The sequence below is a fragment of the Neopelma chrysocephalum genome, unplaced genomic scaffold (genome assembly GCF_003984885.1).
Source record: "Neopelma chrysocephalum unplaced genomic scaffold, ASM398488v2 Primary Assembly neopelma1_377, whole genome shotgun sequence".
In the NCBI taxonomy this organism is placed as follows: Eukaryota; Metazoa; Chordata; class Aves; order Passeriformes; family Pipridae; genus Neopelma; species Neopelma chrysocephalum.
In genome coordinates this window covers 117,642-133,570 of record NW_020898041.1, presented here as the reverse complement: position 1 = coordinate 133,570, position 15,929 = coordinate 117,642, and the positions used below count along the sequence as shown (strand labels likewise).

At 47.1% G+C, this 15,929-nt stretch overlaps 1 protein-coding gene across 1 annotated transcript in view; it reads right to left on the bottom strand.

Annotated features, from left to right (window-relative positions):
- GAS7 (growth arrest specific 7) overlaps window positions 1-15,929 on the bottom strand; it is a 106,246-nt gene that overhangs the window by 63,067 nt on the left and 27,250 nt on the right. Inside the window, exon 2 of the mRNA XM_027706477.1 lies at window positions 6,284-6,404. Coding sequence (XP_027562278.1) covers window positions 6,284-6,404 — 121 coding nt within the window. The remainder of the gene's footprint in view (window positions 1-6,283; window positions 6,405-15,929) is intronic.

The window sequence follows — 15,929 nt, the reverse complement described above, 5'->3', positions numbered from 1 at the left end:
TTCCACATCTCTCATAATTTTTGCTACTCTCTTCTGGGCTTTATCCAACTGACTCACATCTTTCCTGAAGTGTAGAGTCCAAACAAGATAAAATATTCCAGCTGAGGCTTTATAATTTCCTTGTAAATTTGGAGGCTTACTTCATGCCTCACAGACAACACTCCTGTTTATACAATGGAAAATGCTAGCTGGTTTGTACTAGAACAACACTGCTGGCTTGCACTCAGCTTTAGATCCTCCAGAGCCCTGACATCTTTGTCTGTAAACTGTTCCATTGCCTGTCTTTGTCACTTAATTATTTCTGATGAAATCTCTGATCTTAAGTGCATCTTTACTGAACAGCATCCTCCTATTCCAGCGTGATTGTGAATTCTGAGACTGTTCTGTGCAGCACACCATGTTCTTCCCAGCTCCAGCTAAAAGTTATTGTTTGAATAAGTGCTCTCAATGTCAACATGCCATTCATTACTGGAAATACTGACTAGAATGAATTCTCAGGCAGATCACTGCAGGATTCCCTTCAGTACCAACTACCCTTTGACAAGGGACCATTGATAACCATGCTCTGAGAATGATCTGCCAAACAGTTTTGCATGAGTTTACTATAATTTAACTATGGTCCCCTTTTTGTTTTCCCTTCAGCCAGCTTTCAAACTGCCTTTGCTGCTGTTTTCCTAATCAATGAATTGTCTTTCCTTCATGCAGGGCCCTGCTCACAGACCCTGCCCAGAGGCTGGATAAATGTTTAGCCACAGTCCTGCCCCATGAGAAGGCCCATACCTCCTCTCACCCCTGCTTTTCAACGATGGAAGTGCTAAAACTACCATGGACCTGCCAAAAAAGGCTGCTCTTGATAGCATCCCCCCCTTAGAAAGACAGTGGGTGCCAGCAAGGCCCCAGCGTGGGGCAGAAGGATGTTGTGCTGTGCTCTCACCCAACCCAGGGCTCCGCCACAGTCCCGAGCTGGATGAATCCCCTCACTCTGCACTGGAATATGCCTCCCACTGACTGGCAAGGCAACTGGTTGGGCACCCAGGACAGCTAGAGTGCTGCATGTGAAGGACATGCCGCTCTGAGGATGTCCACATACAACATTTACATGAACAGACAGTGAACCCAATGCCTGGAGCTTCCACATATGCTTACCAAACCACTGTGTGACTGTCTTCCACCTCATGCATGAGAGACCTATGATGGAAGGGACAACCAAAGAGAGGATGCATGATAGCAATGCCTAAGGGACATGTATAAAGAGAAAGCAAGAGTATGGATCTGTGGGTTCTAGGAGACCTTGCAGAGTGCTGTTCAACCTAAAATGCGGTGCTATGTTTGCTATCTAACAGTAGCCCTAAAGGAAAAGCCAGAGTGGAACACTCCAGCAATTAACTGCATTTAGTGGTAGGTCCAGACTGGGGCCATGCCTCTGGACTCTAGAAAAAGTGGGATCAGAAACAGCAGGCAGCAGGATGCTGTTGGTGGGGGCTCAGCAGCTGCATCCGTGGATGGAAGCAGCTGGACAGGATCCCCAGGGTGCACACAGCACATGCACAAGGCAGAGCACGAAGGAACTTCTGGGGAGGCTCCAGCTGAGAGCTGAGGATACTGCTGGATGCTCTGTCATGGAGAGGAACTCCTTCCTTCCTTCCTTCCTGCCTCCCTCCCTCCCCCTCAGTCCACTGGACAGCTCTGTGCTGCTTCTAATTATTATTAGTTTCTCCTCTCAAATTTCTGCATGTTTGAGTAGAAGTAGAGAGCCTCCTACCTCTATTTCAGCTCCACTGCCTGGCTTAGCCTCAGTAGGGAGGAGAAGCACAGAGAAAACAATACAGAAAAGCTTTGATAGGAAGGATATTCTAAGTTATTTAAAATAAGAAGGGAAAAATGCATAAAACCAGTCTCCACAGCAGCTAGAGAGACCTGCTGTAAGCTAGAAGAATAAACAGTCATATTTATTCTCTCTGAAACCATTTGTTCTCTGAGTAAGAAGAGCTCAGACCATGGCTCAGATACAGAAATCCCTTCCTGAATTCAAAAATGTTAAGAAATTAAAAAAAGAGGCTACATAAAGTACAAGCCACTGTAACAAAGCTGAAGTTGTACAGTCCCTTTGGACAATTTGGTACTTCAGCACCTGGAGAAGACACCCTTGATTTGGCACAGTGATTCTGATCCACATCCAGATTCTGCACCTGGAGATGGAAGGAAACTCCGTAGAGCATTTCAGAGGAGCCTGGGAGGAGCTTTGGTTGATGATAGATACAGGGTCCTTCCAGGACAGTTTCATGTCTCTTCCTGCTGAATAGGAAGTTTTCTAGATCCTGACAATGGGAGCCAAGATATACACAGGGACATGCCTAATCTGCTCTGAAGTCAGAACCTCCTTCCACTTTGGAACTGAAAACCGAAGTCCTCTTTGACAGAAGGCTCCAAATGGAGAAGAATAAAACCTCATTTTTCAGTGTACAGCAGTGTAACCGAGTCCCTGGAAACCCTTACAGCCCCGTGTGTCCCAGTGTTTTGCGATATGTCAGAGTGTTCACCCCTCTGAGCCACTGCCCCTGCTACTCAATGCAGCAGAAGGCCCTGGTAGGGATGAGCAGACAGTGAACTGTCTGAGGTCCCTCCACTGAAACATCTACCATAACCTTCATGAAACAGTGCCTTGCTCTTATCTAAGTTGCCCTGAACTCACCTTCCAGTGCAGCTATGTTACTGTACAATTCTAATAAAATACTTTATGCAACATCTATTTTCAGCAAAGCAGATAGAGATGCTTGTGGAAGCCAGAAGTGAAAAAAAAAATAAGAGAACCACAATTAAACCACTTATACTGAAAATAACCAGAAAGTTCTTTCTCATTCCCTTACTGCTCTGAAGTGCAATCATCTCCTGGCAGGGTGTTACACAGAGCTTCCTTCTCCGAGCATACCTTGTGCCTTGTTGCATCTGCTAAGGGGAGCCCTTGCATGAGAACACACATTCGACAGGGAAGCTTCTTGGCTGGAGAAGGCTCCTTCCCAAACCCTTTTATGGGGCTTCAGACGGATTTAATCTTTCACTTTGAATCTCACAGTATTCATTCCTTATCTAAGAGACAGTCTGGCCATTTGTCTTCATTAAAATAAGGATGCCTTCACTCCCTTGGAGATGCAAATACTTCTTCCTCAGATAGGAGGAGAAGGTCTAGAAACACTTTTCAATCAACCCTCTCAGTAAAAGAGTTGCCTGGTTCCTGAGAGATCTGAGAAGTGGTTGTGACCTTACAAACCAAGAGTTTTGCATCAACTGCTGTTGGTGGGTAATGATGAGCAGCAGACCTTTAACTGCATGGATCACACTGAAGGCCAGCCAACTGGCTTCACCTGACCTCTGAGTTCACACGTGTGTCCACTAGACAGTGATACCTCTCTAAAATGCTTCAGCATACTTTCTCATCTGGTGATAGCTATGGTAAAGAGAGAGCATCCTAGGAGTACATCTACACCTTGATGGAGAAGAGAGCTGGCTCTTGCTGATGAAACAATGGTGCTATGGAGGCAAAGCAGGATGGAGGCTCATGAAACCCTGTGACAGAGATGTCTGCTGGCACCATATCCTTGTGACAAACGTTGCCACTGTTTATCTTGGTACTCCCAGCAGCAGCTGCAGCAGTGACAGGACAAATAAGCAGTTCAGATAAGTCAGCAGGTGCAGTCAGAGAGCTGTCCGGTCTTTGAGACTGGCAATAAACATTACCCATGCCAATGCAGCTCTACCACAGGAAAAATGGGGACTGCAGGTTTATAGTGTATTGTCTTTGACTTATCATATGACTTGAAGCTAAAGAATACATCTTGAGTGTCAAAGTGCAATCCCACTGTTAGCCTCACATGCCAAACTTGACTTTAAGGTGACTGCATGTCTCAGTAGGTCCAACTCTGCAGCACGGTCAAGGAAGAAAGTGCATCAACATGAGACTTGACCAACATGAGCCTACAGATAGTCCTGAACTACAAGTTTTGCAGGATCAAAGGTCAAAGCCAATTAGTCAGATTAAATCAAAATGGTGTCCAGACAGCTGCCCATGGCAGGACTGGATAAGGCTTCATCACACACTTCAGCAGAGAGGTCTGAAGGTTGCATTCTGCTTTGTCTGAAGCCGAGATGACACCACAGGTGACACTTTTTTGGCATATAATCCACTTTGAGGAAGCATAGGCATTTGAGATCCGAGTCTGATCATGCCATACAGCCCAACTAGAGCAAAAATACCCTCAAGTGATATCACCAAGCCAACAAACTAGCACAAAGCAGTCTACACAGCTAGAAGACTTTGAGGCAGCAGCATATTCTAACTGAACAGGCTGAGAGAAACTGAGCTTGCCAGGAACACAAACTAAGCTGGAGGTAGTCCAGGGGTCAGAGTGCCCCTGTACATGCTGCAGGAGATTCCTATTGTCTCATGAAATGCTACAGCCCTCATGGAAGTATGGGAGGCTCAGAAATGCTCAGAAATTCCCTATGCCCAGAATAGGAAACAAGAACTCCAAAGCCAGTTGGGCTTAGGATTACTCTGGTGACGAGATTCTCATCTAAACGGGATTTGAGTAGGTGCTCCCTAAAGCAAAGATCAGAATACAGAAATCCCACTTCTACCCTCTCTTACATGCTGTTATTCTGAGAACCATATTTCCTGCTGCATACCAATCCCATTGTAGTAGCTGAGACCACAACCAAAGGTGGTTTGGGCATTCTCCAGAGAAAGACTGATTGGAAGTGATCTCTGGAAGTCTCCAGCCCATCTATTCGTTCTGAGCAGGATCACTGCTAACAACAGATCAGCCACAGCTCTGTCCAGGCAGTTTCTGAGACTTCCCAAAGATGGAGATTCCACCACCTCCCTAGTCAGCCTGTGCCAGGGTTATCATCGCTTCCTAGAGAAAATTGCTCTCCTGATTCCTGGCCTGGAGCTCCCAAGCACAATGTGGCTATTGGCCCTTGTTATATTGCTTGTAACTTTTATGAGGAAAGTACAAAGCTGCCTGACGTTATGGAGAAACTTAGTCCAGGCCACCCACCTTTCTGGGGTAGGGTCCCTGTGGCAAGAGCTCTTATCACATAAAAAAGAGTCTCTGCCTCTCACTGGTTTTATCTGGCCTCAATCCAGTGAGTAAGGGTCCATTCCCATGATGGCTTAGGACTGAGTTTAATCACCTCCTCACCCACCTCTGAATTGCAGTGGGGATGGGGTATCTAACTCCTGCTGATCTCCTCAGCTGTGCAGAGGATGCTGCCCATCAGCCAGAGCAGACTGTGCTTGAAAACAAAGGCACGGTTAAATTGAAATGTGCCTTCTGGAGGGAGGGTCCTACAAGATGTTCATGCATTGAAATCTGGTAAATAATGACTTGGCCAAGTTCCAGGCCAAGGGCTTCTGAAATAAAACACACGGTGCCAGAACAGACCATGAGGTGCATTGGGACAGCCCATGGCTCTCCTTGTAAGTCAGGAAGAGTAATGCCAATGTCATTTCTGATGGCTGCAACTCCATTGTTAACAACTGTCTTCTTCTTCCTTGACATTCTGGCATTCTTTTTGCTAAAGAAACCTGGTTTTGCTGGTCACAAGTCCTTGTTTTGCAATGCTGCTTTGAGCTCATGATGAGAAAAGCAGGTAGACACAGAGTCTTAGGTAAGCCAGAGGTGGTACAAGTTTGACAGGTCTTGAGCAGTTGATAAGATCGTGAGTTAAGTCTGCTTCTCTACCAGCATGATAGTGAATAAAACACACAAGTACAGAACTGAAGATTCCATCTGTGCTGTCCCATTACATCTGTTTTTCTTCCCTTGTCTTCATGGGCAAGCTGAGTCTGACCAGTTCACTATTTCTGTTTTCCTCAGTGGTGCTTTAGTGCTAGTGCTTTAGTTCTATCAAACTACTTCACATGTATGTATATATAGAGACAGAAATATCTCCAGCTAAAGGGAAAGGAAATAGGGAATGTGGTAAAAAATATATCCTTAACAGTGTTTCAAATTCTAAAACGTTAATGACAGGGGTATTTCTACTTTACATTCTCTGTCTTTTGTAAATGCTTCAGATGTCTTCTGATGGTCAGAATTAAGATGACAGATGATCATAAGACTAGATCTTATAATTATTTTCTTTCACATGGTGCCAGGGTCATATTAATTCCTTTGGCTCTGGGCCTACTTTGTCATCAAAATCAATTTGAAAGACAATTTCCTGCAGCAGATTTGTCCTGCTAGGCTGAAACATTTACTGAATCCCCACCCTCACTTACCATTTGTGAAGGTGTTCACATAGTACCTGCGGCCCTGGGGAGACATGTAGCTCTGCCAGCCGGGGGGAAGGTGGCCATTCAAGGTATCTTCTCCTGGCTGAGGAGCTGCCTTTCCGGGTTTCTGATGAGACATGAAAAAACCCAACCATTAAGTCAATATGAAGATAATATAAAGTCTAACCAAACACACATCTGGAAAGGGACCGTGTGGTTTGGCATTCTAGAGATTCCAATACATTCAAAGACTTTCAGTCCATTTCTCCTTTCATGTCTTAGCTTCACCCAGAACATGAAGCAACATTCCCTTGAAGCACTGACTACACAGACCACCCTTTGGGACAAAAATGAACCCCTCTGTATTTGATGTCCCAAGAGCACCTGGACTTGTCCAAGAAAATGGCTCTCATTAAGCAGTAAAATGCAAAGCATAAAATGATCAAGTGTCTGAGAAAGAGAGGGAGGCACCTGGTCCTCATTTACCTTCATGTGGATATACCGGTGGGTCAAAGCACTGGTCATGGACGTGCATTCCCAATTTATTTTACAGGGGCACCATCACCTTCAGACAGTTCCAAGACTGCAGAGCCATTCAGCCTATAGGAGTGCTGAACTAAATTTATCAGGATGCTGATTGTATACTAATAATGCATGTAATTAGCAATGCTTACATTACTGATGTACATGTAATCTGGATCCATCACATCCAGATACAAGATCATTAGGATCCAGATTACTAAGAGTGATCCGTATAATTCGAAACAGCAGGAGATGAGCACCAGGCTGTCACCTGTTCTCCAGGCACACACACAGAACTGTTACAAGGGTTCAGGTGCCACATCTCAGCTGTACATCTCTTCATCAACTCAGCTTCAAGTTTCAGTGCAGCTTCAGGGTGCAGGAAAAGAAAGAGGTGAAGCTCAAGTGCAGGTAATCGTCTGCACTACATTGCATCACTTGGACTATTCCGTTTTCCAAGTAATTCTACCGGTTCCTCAATAGCTTGGGATTTAAAGCAGCTGCTTGATGGTGAGACTGGGCTTCATTACAAAGGAGGCGTGAACCCGGTCTCTTCACTCAGGAGATAAAGTGGATGGCCAAGGATTGCCAGTTGCAACCCTACAGGGCTGCAGCTGTGGAGACAACAGCCTGCTACTGGCTCACATCCAGGGAGCTCCAGTTCACCTTTCTATATTCCCTAAGGCACACCAGGCATGTGAGGCACTCTCTTTTGTCTCTCTGTTTGTTTCCATTGTCTTCAAAGGAAGAAATGCAAAATAACAAGGAAAAATATGATAAATTGAATATTTATCCCACAGAAGCTAGTCTCTATCCAGGAAATGCCTTCTGACATGGTGGGGGGCAGGTCTGAAGCAACTGCATTACATTCACAGTCTCTCTCCATCTTTCTTCCAGGTTCCCTTCAGGTACTGGAAGGCCACAATTAGGTCACCCCAAAGCTTCTCCAGGCTGCTAAGATATGCAGAGAAAGTCATATCAGAGGGAACAGGGTAGCCCCAAGCTACTTTTTGAGCCATAAAATTAGTCTCTCTCCTAGCATGTCCCATTGGATAGCAAAGTGCTGGAACAAATCCTGGGACAGCTCCTTAACTCTCTCCATCACAGGGTTAATGGTCCTTTGTCATTGTCTGCTAAACCACACTGAAGAAGTAAACTCTGCAGTAGCAGTATACCAGCTCTTGAAGGATATGGCAGCAGGTTGGGTCCCTTATATTCCCTGCATGGATCTCTGGCCTTGAAAATAACAAAGTTATTCCAGAATATCTCTGTTCTGCATGAAAACCTCATAAAGAAGAATTTGGGATAATCCAGCCTGAGTTCTGTTTCAGAAGATCTAGATTTCACACATTTTTGCTGCACACTCACCATTTCTGTACTTAACACATATTCTCCCTTCTGGAACTGAAGTCCCTCCATTCCCACTACCCTTACTTCTTAATGTGATCCTACAGCAATCCCATGTGCCCAGGAGGTCACAGCTAGGCTCAGCTCACTTTAGGAGCTCATGGTATTCCTCCATTTTGCACGGTCAGCACCAGTGTCCTGCAAGGACAGACACTACCAGTATGCTTAAGGGAAGCTCTAAATTGCCCCTACACCCTTTGAGTCACATTTTCAGTGTTGCTTCATGTCTCCCCGACAGACTGCAGGAAAAGCAGAGGTCTTTCACAGACAGGTGCCATGGCTACAAATGTTGGATGGAAATAGTATAAAGAGCAAAGTTAACCCAATGTTTTAGCTGTAGTCCCCGCCAAAATGTGTATCACTTCAAAAAGCACACAAGCATTATGTCTTGCAATTGATAATTCAATTTTTTTGGTTACTAATACTTTTGCCTTTGCTTCTGATTTGCCAGTCAAGAAGTGCCGCGAGCACAGCAATCTCTATCAATGATGGTCAAGAGGACTGAATATAAGGGAAATATCAGCACTGCCAAATGCTGAAGCTCTTGAAAGCAATGGGGAAATGGTTTGCTTGTATGTGTGTATGCTGTGGTTTAACTCCAGCCAGCAACTCAGCACCACACAGCCACTCACTCACTGCCTCTCATCCCTGGGACAGGGAGGAGAATCAGAAAAAAAGGTAAAATTCATGGGTTGGGATAAGAACAATTTAATCATTAAAATAAAAGATGATAATGAAAAACATAATAATAATAATAACAATGATGATGATAATAACAAAGAACAGAGAGATAAGAAAAAGAGAGAGGAATCAAAACCCAAGAAAGACAAGTGATGCACGGTACGATTGCTCACCGTTTGCTGACCCGTGCCCACCCTGTCCGCCAGCAGCGTTCAGCCCCTCTCAGCTGACCCCCTCATTTTATACACCGGGTATGATGTGCCCAGTGTGGAATATCTATGGTGTGGGTCAGCTGTCCCGACCATGCTCTATCCTGATTCCTTGTGCAGCTCCTTGCTGGCACAGCATGGGACACTGGAAAGTCCTTGACTTAGGGGTCATCACTACTGAGCACCAACTAAAACATCGGTGTGTTATCAACATTATTCTCATACTGAATTCAAAACCCAGCTACTAGGAAGAAAACTGAAACTCAACTGAAATCAAGACAGCATGGAGTATGGATGTGTGAATCTCTTCTCTTTGATTTAGAAAGGAATGTGATCCTAAATACCAGCTCACTATTAGATTGCACTTTATCATCCCATGGAGACTGCAGAGGAAGATCCACTGAATGCTGGGACCACTTCTGTGTTAGAGCCCCTAACTTGTCCCAGTGCAATCCCCTCCCAACAACAGTTGAACTCCGATTCCTCTAGCAGCTCTGGGGGGGAAAGAGGAACTGAAAATGGCATAGGGGAGAAACTGAAGAAGAAACAAAACTTGGCTTCATTCAGGTTTCCCCACCACCCTGCCTGTAGACAATCACAGAATCATAGAATGGTTTGAGTTGGAAGGGACCTTAAAGATCATCCCGTTCCACCTCTCTGCCATGGGCAAGGACACCTTCCACTATCCCAGGTTGCTTCAAGCCCTGTCCAATCTGGCTTTGTCCACAACTTCTCTGGGCTACCTGTGCCAGTGCCTCACCACCCCCACAGTACAGAATTTCTTCCTAATATCCAATTTAAATCTAAGTTTAAAGCCATTCCCCCTTGTCCTATCACTATAAGCCCTACACTCATTGTGTAGGAGCCCAGGGGATAGATAATGTGGGATGATGGGATCTGGGATAGACGCATGTAGGACTGGGCTCTATAATGCATCACAGATTAAGTACCTCATAGTTATGGCACACGCATGCATCCTGTCAGACGTGAGAGTGCCACAGAGGCCATAGAGGCAGCACACTGTCCCTTCTCTGCCAAAAGAGGAGATCTGAGGAAAAGGAGAGACTTTCTTGCTCTGTTTTCCTTGGTAGATACAATCATCCCAGCCAGACTATCTGCAGTTCCTTCTTCTTATATCAGCACAGTTAAACCGGAACCATGTTTGTACACCCATATGGGAGAAGTTTTGGCTAAGCTGGCATGTGATAACAGGCAATCCTGTTGCTGGGACACACCAAGGACAGGGGCCATGAGACTGCACAGGGAAGGGAGGTAACTGGGAGATGGTGTTCAAGAGCCCAGCTCCACATCTGGCACAGCTCCACATCCGGCACAGCTCCACAGCTGGCACAGCACCACCAGACAGGCTTCAGAGCTCTACCAAATCCAGCTCCTACCAGGGTACACCCTGTGTCCAGCCACATATAACAAGGAAAGTGCTTAGAGGGACCTGTGCATAGAGACATCTCTTCCTTAGACAGCAAGACTGGGCTATTACTTCGATTTCTTGCTCCTATTTTAGGAGAATTATTGCCAGGATAGTTTATGAGAACAGTAAATCCCAACAGAGGACATCTGTATAGAGAAGAGGTTCCCTATCAGCAGAGAGCATTGTGAACCAGCAAAGAGAGACCAGCAGACAGGGACTGGAAGTTGAAACTAGACAGGTTTGGACTGAAAAGAATCTGCTGATCATGAGGGTAAGTATCAAGTGGAAGGGCTTACCAGGGAGCTGTGCACTTCTCCTAGTTCCTCCATCGAGATTAAGTGCCTCTTTCCGTAAGTTCTTCTCTGTTCCAATAAGAGAAAAAGCCAGGACCCTGAAACCCCTGCCCCAGCTCAGACTGGGTGGGCTTGCAATCTCTTCTGCCTTCCAAACCTTCCAACTCTCACAATGCCTTTGAGCTGAGAAATGCTCAGAGCACTCCCCTCACTGTCACTTCTGGGAGTGTCACCAGCTGCTGTCACCATGGTGGTGGACAGGCAGATCTGGACACAAAAAGGATGTCTGCAATACACTGTTGAGAAAACAGGAAACTTGAACAACGTGAGTAGAGCAGACAACATGTAACCCCAGTGAAATCCTCCTGCATCCCTGGAAAAGGGATCAAAGTGTCTCTCAAAACATTCAAATCCAACAACACAAGCACTTCCCTCCTACAAGATTTCCTAGGATCAGAATTCCATGTATCAGGGGTACATGCAGGGGTAGACAAGAGCCAGCCACCCAACAGGCCTCATTCTATATGACAGACAATGGCTTTAATTTGCTGTCTTCAGAAACACAGGGATAGAATTCTCCTGATAAATGCACAGCGGAGAGGAAACAGAAATGAGCAGCAAATGCAAAAGACATCTCAAAGCAGAAAGGCACTGGAGCTCTTCAGCACGAAACCATGCAACAGAGAGGTGGCAAAGGCAAGCATGAGGAATAAGAACAGATCTGTGGGGTTAACTCACCTAGTCCAGGTCAGCAGCGCTGACAAGAGGCAGAAGGATGGGCTGCTTAGGGCAGGGCACATAAATCTGACCACTACCTGTGCCCCTTCCCTTGCATCCATGGGTACTGAATTAGGATGTCAGGAAGAGGAGGACAACCCATGTGGGCAGGAGAGCCACCCCACAGCATCACAACCCTGACCAGGGAACAGCATTTCATCTCTGGGCTGCTAAACGCAGATGGTCTAGAAGCATATCTGAAGAGAAGGACAACTGAATCAGACATCCCAGATGTTCCATGCAAAGAGGAGCAGCAGCCAGGGACTGCCTGTAGGAGCCCTGACACCTGCTGTCTGGCTGGGCTGGCTCAGAAGAGGGCAGAATGGCTGGTAGGGAGGCAGTGGGGTGCCTCTCCCACTCCTCCTCTTCTGACTTTCTGACTGTTTTCTTTTTCTTCTCTTTCTTGGTCTTCTTAAACAAGTTTATAGCAGCCCAACTCATCCTGTTCCTTTGGAAGACCACCTGGCAGTGCGATCCCCTCCCAATGGTGGAAAAAAGCCAAACAGGATTTTATGCAGCAAAGTGAGGCAACAGGGGATTCCACACATCAGTTCAACCCAGGCTGACTTGACCCCCTGAGGCAAGTTCTGCCTTGCTCAACAGAGGAAAATGACTTCCCATTTTCAAACTGCAGGAAATCCCCCTTCTCCTTCAAAGAAGGGTCCTGGGGAGGAAACATCTGTGCTAAGCTCCCTTGAAGATGTGTCAGCTTTCACTGTGCTCCAGCAGAGCTCAGCCCAGGGTCACTTTCCAACACACAACCCAAGGAAAAGTAAAACAATCCCAAACCCAAATATTCAGGCCCTGAGCAATCTGATCTAACTCTGAACAAGAAGTTGGACCAGAGACCTCCAAAAGTCTTTCCAATTTAAATACTCCTATGATTTTATGATCCTGTTTCAGCAGAGCATGCAGCCTTGGAGCAACTGAAGAGAAGTCTCTGGCTGTGGGAAAGGACTGGAGTGCAGTGTCAACACACTCACCTGCTGCTGGCACCGGCTCAGTCACACTTGCTTCTGCTGCAGACCCAGAAGCACAAGGAAAGGCCACAGAGCCCAGCTGAGCAGCTGCCCTGCAGTGTCCTGCCCAGTGCTGGAGGATCACCTTGGACAGAAAGCTGGGCAAAATATGAAGGGGAAACTCCCTCTAAGGAGCAACACAAGGACACAGAAGGTAAAAACGACTACAGCATGAACCTAGCCCAGAACAGCCTCTGTCCTGTGGGGAAAGGCTTGCTCTGCACTGATATTACTGAGCTTATGTTTCTGTCTAACTGCCATTTGTATGAGCACTGAACCTGGAAAAGGTGTGTATCAGTTCCAGGGTATGGAGCAGAAAAGGCAGACATAGAATCATAGAATCACAGAATGGTTTGGGTTGGAAAGAACTTTAAACCAACCTCATTCCATCCCTCTCCCATGGGCAGGGACACCTTCCACTATTCCAGGTTGCTCCAAGCCCTGTCCAACCTGGCCTTGGACACTTCCAAGGATGGGGCAGCCACAGCTTCTCTGGGTAATCTGTGCCAGGGCCTCACCACCCTCATAGGGAAGAGTTTCTTTCTAATAACTAATATCTGTCAGTTTGAAGCCATTCCCCCTTGTTAATCCAGGCCCTTGTCCAAAGTCCCTCTGCAGCTGCTCAGGAGCCCCATCAGGTACTGGAATGTGCTGTATGGTGCAGTAGGGTCTGTCTTTGACCTCAGCTGATGCTGCAAACAGGATTTGCTAAGTGAAAGATGTGCACGAAGACCTTTGGTGGCAGGGATGCCAACACCAACACTCATATCCATCCCAAGTCTGGCATAAAGATCCCAGCAATGAGAAGTTCTCAGAGACCCTTCCCAGGCCAAGCACAGGCATGCCCCCACCAGCCTTTGTCCTGGCTCAGGGGAAGGCCTGGGGCCCCTCACAAACCCCTCAGCACTACCCACAGCCTCTCTCTCCCTCATACTTTGAGTCATTCTGGTTTTTGTTCATTTTTATGCAATCTTTCTTGCTCAACATTTGGTTTCCATGGAGTCACATAAACTGTGAAACAGATTTATATATAGAAAGTGGAACAGGCCATATGACCAGACTCTGTTGTCATGGCAACCAGCACGGCTCCCCTTGGGCTGAATTGGATGGCACATGGCTGATGGGGACAAGTCACCCACCCTGGGTGGCCCTGCAGGCACCACACTGCCTGTGCCATTGCCCTCCAGCCCTGCAGCCTGGCTCTGCCATTCCTCTGCTCCAGGCACTGGCCTTGGCTCCAGCCTCCTGTGATACCACCCCTTGTTCCCACAGAGGACAGTGCCCGTGCCTGTGCCAAGTGTCAGGGCGTCTCAGAGCACTGCCAGGCTGAAGCTGTGGGCTGAGCTATGCCCAGCACATACCCACATGCCAGTCTAGCAGGATAGCTCTCATATTTCCCAGTCTTAAAAATCTCCTTGCCCTAATAAGCCTCCTCCGTGCCATGCAAGTCTTCTTTACTCCTTCTTCCTCCTAAAAAACTTCAGCATCTCCATGCAGCTGCTGTTTCCTTGGATCCCATCTCTGCCACTTTTCTACCAACCCACTGTGGCTGTGACCAGGAGAACCTGAAGGCCAGCTGTCGCTTAGCTTGCACCCTTTTCTTTTCCGTTTAGTTCTGGAATACAGTGTGTATGCTTCCCACCCAGCTCTGCCTGCTCTCCAGCCAGATCCACAGCTGCCAAAAGCCTCCCTCCTCTCCCGCCCAGGTCCCTAGCTGTGGTGCAGGCATGTGTCCAGGACTTTGCTTTAAGGTAATATCCATGAATAGCACCGTGTTAGCAGAGAATAAGCCTTCTGGGACTCGTATACTTTTCTCTGCCAGTATCCTAAATGAGAGAAAAACAAACTGTTTCTGAAGGATACGTGACCCAGGGAGACAGACTGGGTGATGTTTTCTGCCTTGGTGCTGTGTGAGAGACCAAAATGGGTGGGAAGAGAAATTCTCTGACCTGTGAATCCCACCTAGACCCCTTCAAAACAGGGGCTGTCAAGCCAGAAATTAAAAAGCTGAGTAACTCCAGTGCAGCTCAGTCCTCTCCCTTCCTTCCCAACGCATGCCTGGTACACAGAGTCATGTGCCAGACTGGGAGAAGCCACAGCGCTGAGTTGCAGCTGAGCCTGGCCCCTGTAAGTGGCTTGCATGGCATCAGGTCTGGTCCAGATCTGACCCAGATGATGCTCACTCCCTGGCAAAGCAGCAGCTCAGGGAGTGCTTGGCAATGGCTACCAGTGGGTTTTGGCTGAGGAGGGAAGGTATAAGAAGCAGGAAGGGTAAGAAAGATGGGGGAGTTGAGATTCAGTGTGGGAAAAGAGCATGGGAGTAGGGCCCTGATGAGCGGTTAGCAAGAAAGAGAATAAAAAGCCTTTGACAGCAGGGATTTGGGGAGTGGCAGGTGTGCAGGAAGGTGAGAACAGTCTGCAAAGGACAGCCCAGCTGCCAGCCTTCTCACCTCTCACTCTGCCTAAGCTCTGCATGGTCCCAGTGAGTTTATCCCTTTCCTGTGCTCCCTCCTCCCTGTGCTCTCAGGGGTGTGCAATCCTGTGACAGCATTCAGCACTATCTGACAAGGGTGCAGAGACCTGGTGCTGAAAGAGCAACCAAGAAAGGGGAAATGAAATACTACCCTCCCAGCAGGTGCCAAAGACCGTGGGCAGCCAGCTGGAAGTAGTGCCTGTTCTGAGTGAGAAAGTCCATCTAGAACACAGTGACCATGGCTGCATGCACATGGGCATCCCTACAAGGACAATGCACCCACAGGGAGCCCAGGAATCACCCCCAGAAAAACACACACTTGTTTTCCCTTTCTGTGCTAATAGACAACAAGTCATTTAATGGACAAATCTGTCTAGTCCCCTTTGAGCAGCCCCTCTCCTGTTATCCAGCTGAGCCATGCATGGAGAGGTGATGGCCAAAGTGAGACTGGACAGGAAAGAAGCTGCAGGTGACAATATATGGCAGCAGCAAGGAGCTGGCACTGCTGGGTGGAACTTCTACAGCATGGCCTGGGAAGGCCAAGGAGAGGTCAACTAGAGAGATTGCTGTGATATTAGGAAAATTTTCTTCACTGAAAGGGTGGTCAGGCATTACAACAGGTTGTCCAGGGAAATGCTGGAATCACTGTCCCTGGAAGCAGTCAAAAAATGTGTAGATGTCGTGCTTAGGGAGATGGTTTAGTATTGGATTTGGCAGTACAGGTTGGACTTACAGGGCTTTTCCATTCTTAAGGAATCTGTGATTCTATGAAGGGCCCAACACAAAGGAGCACAGAGGAATAGCAACAGAACACAGAGGGATGATGGGAATTGAGATATCCT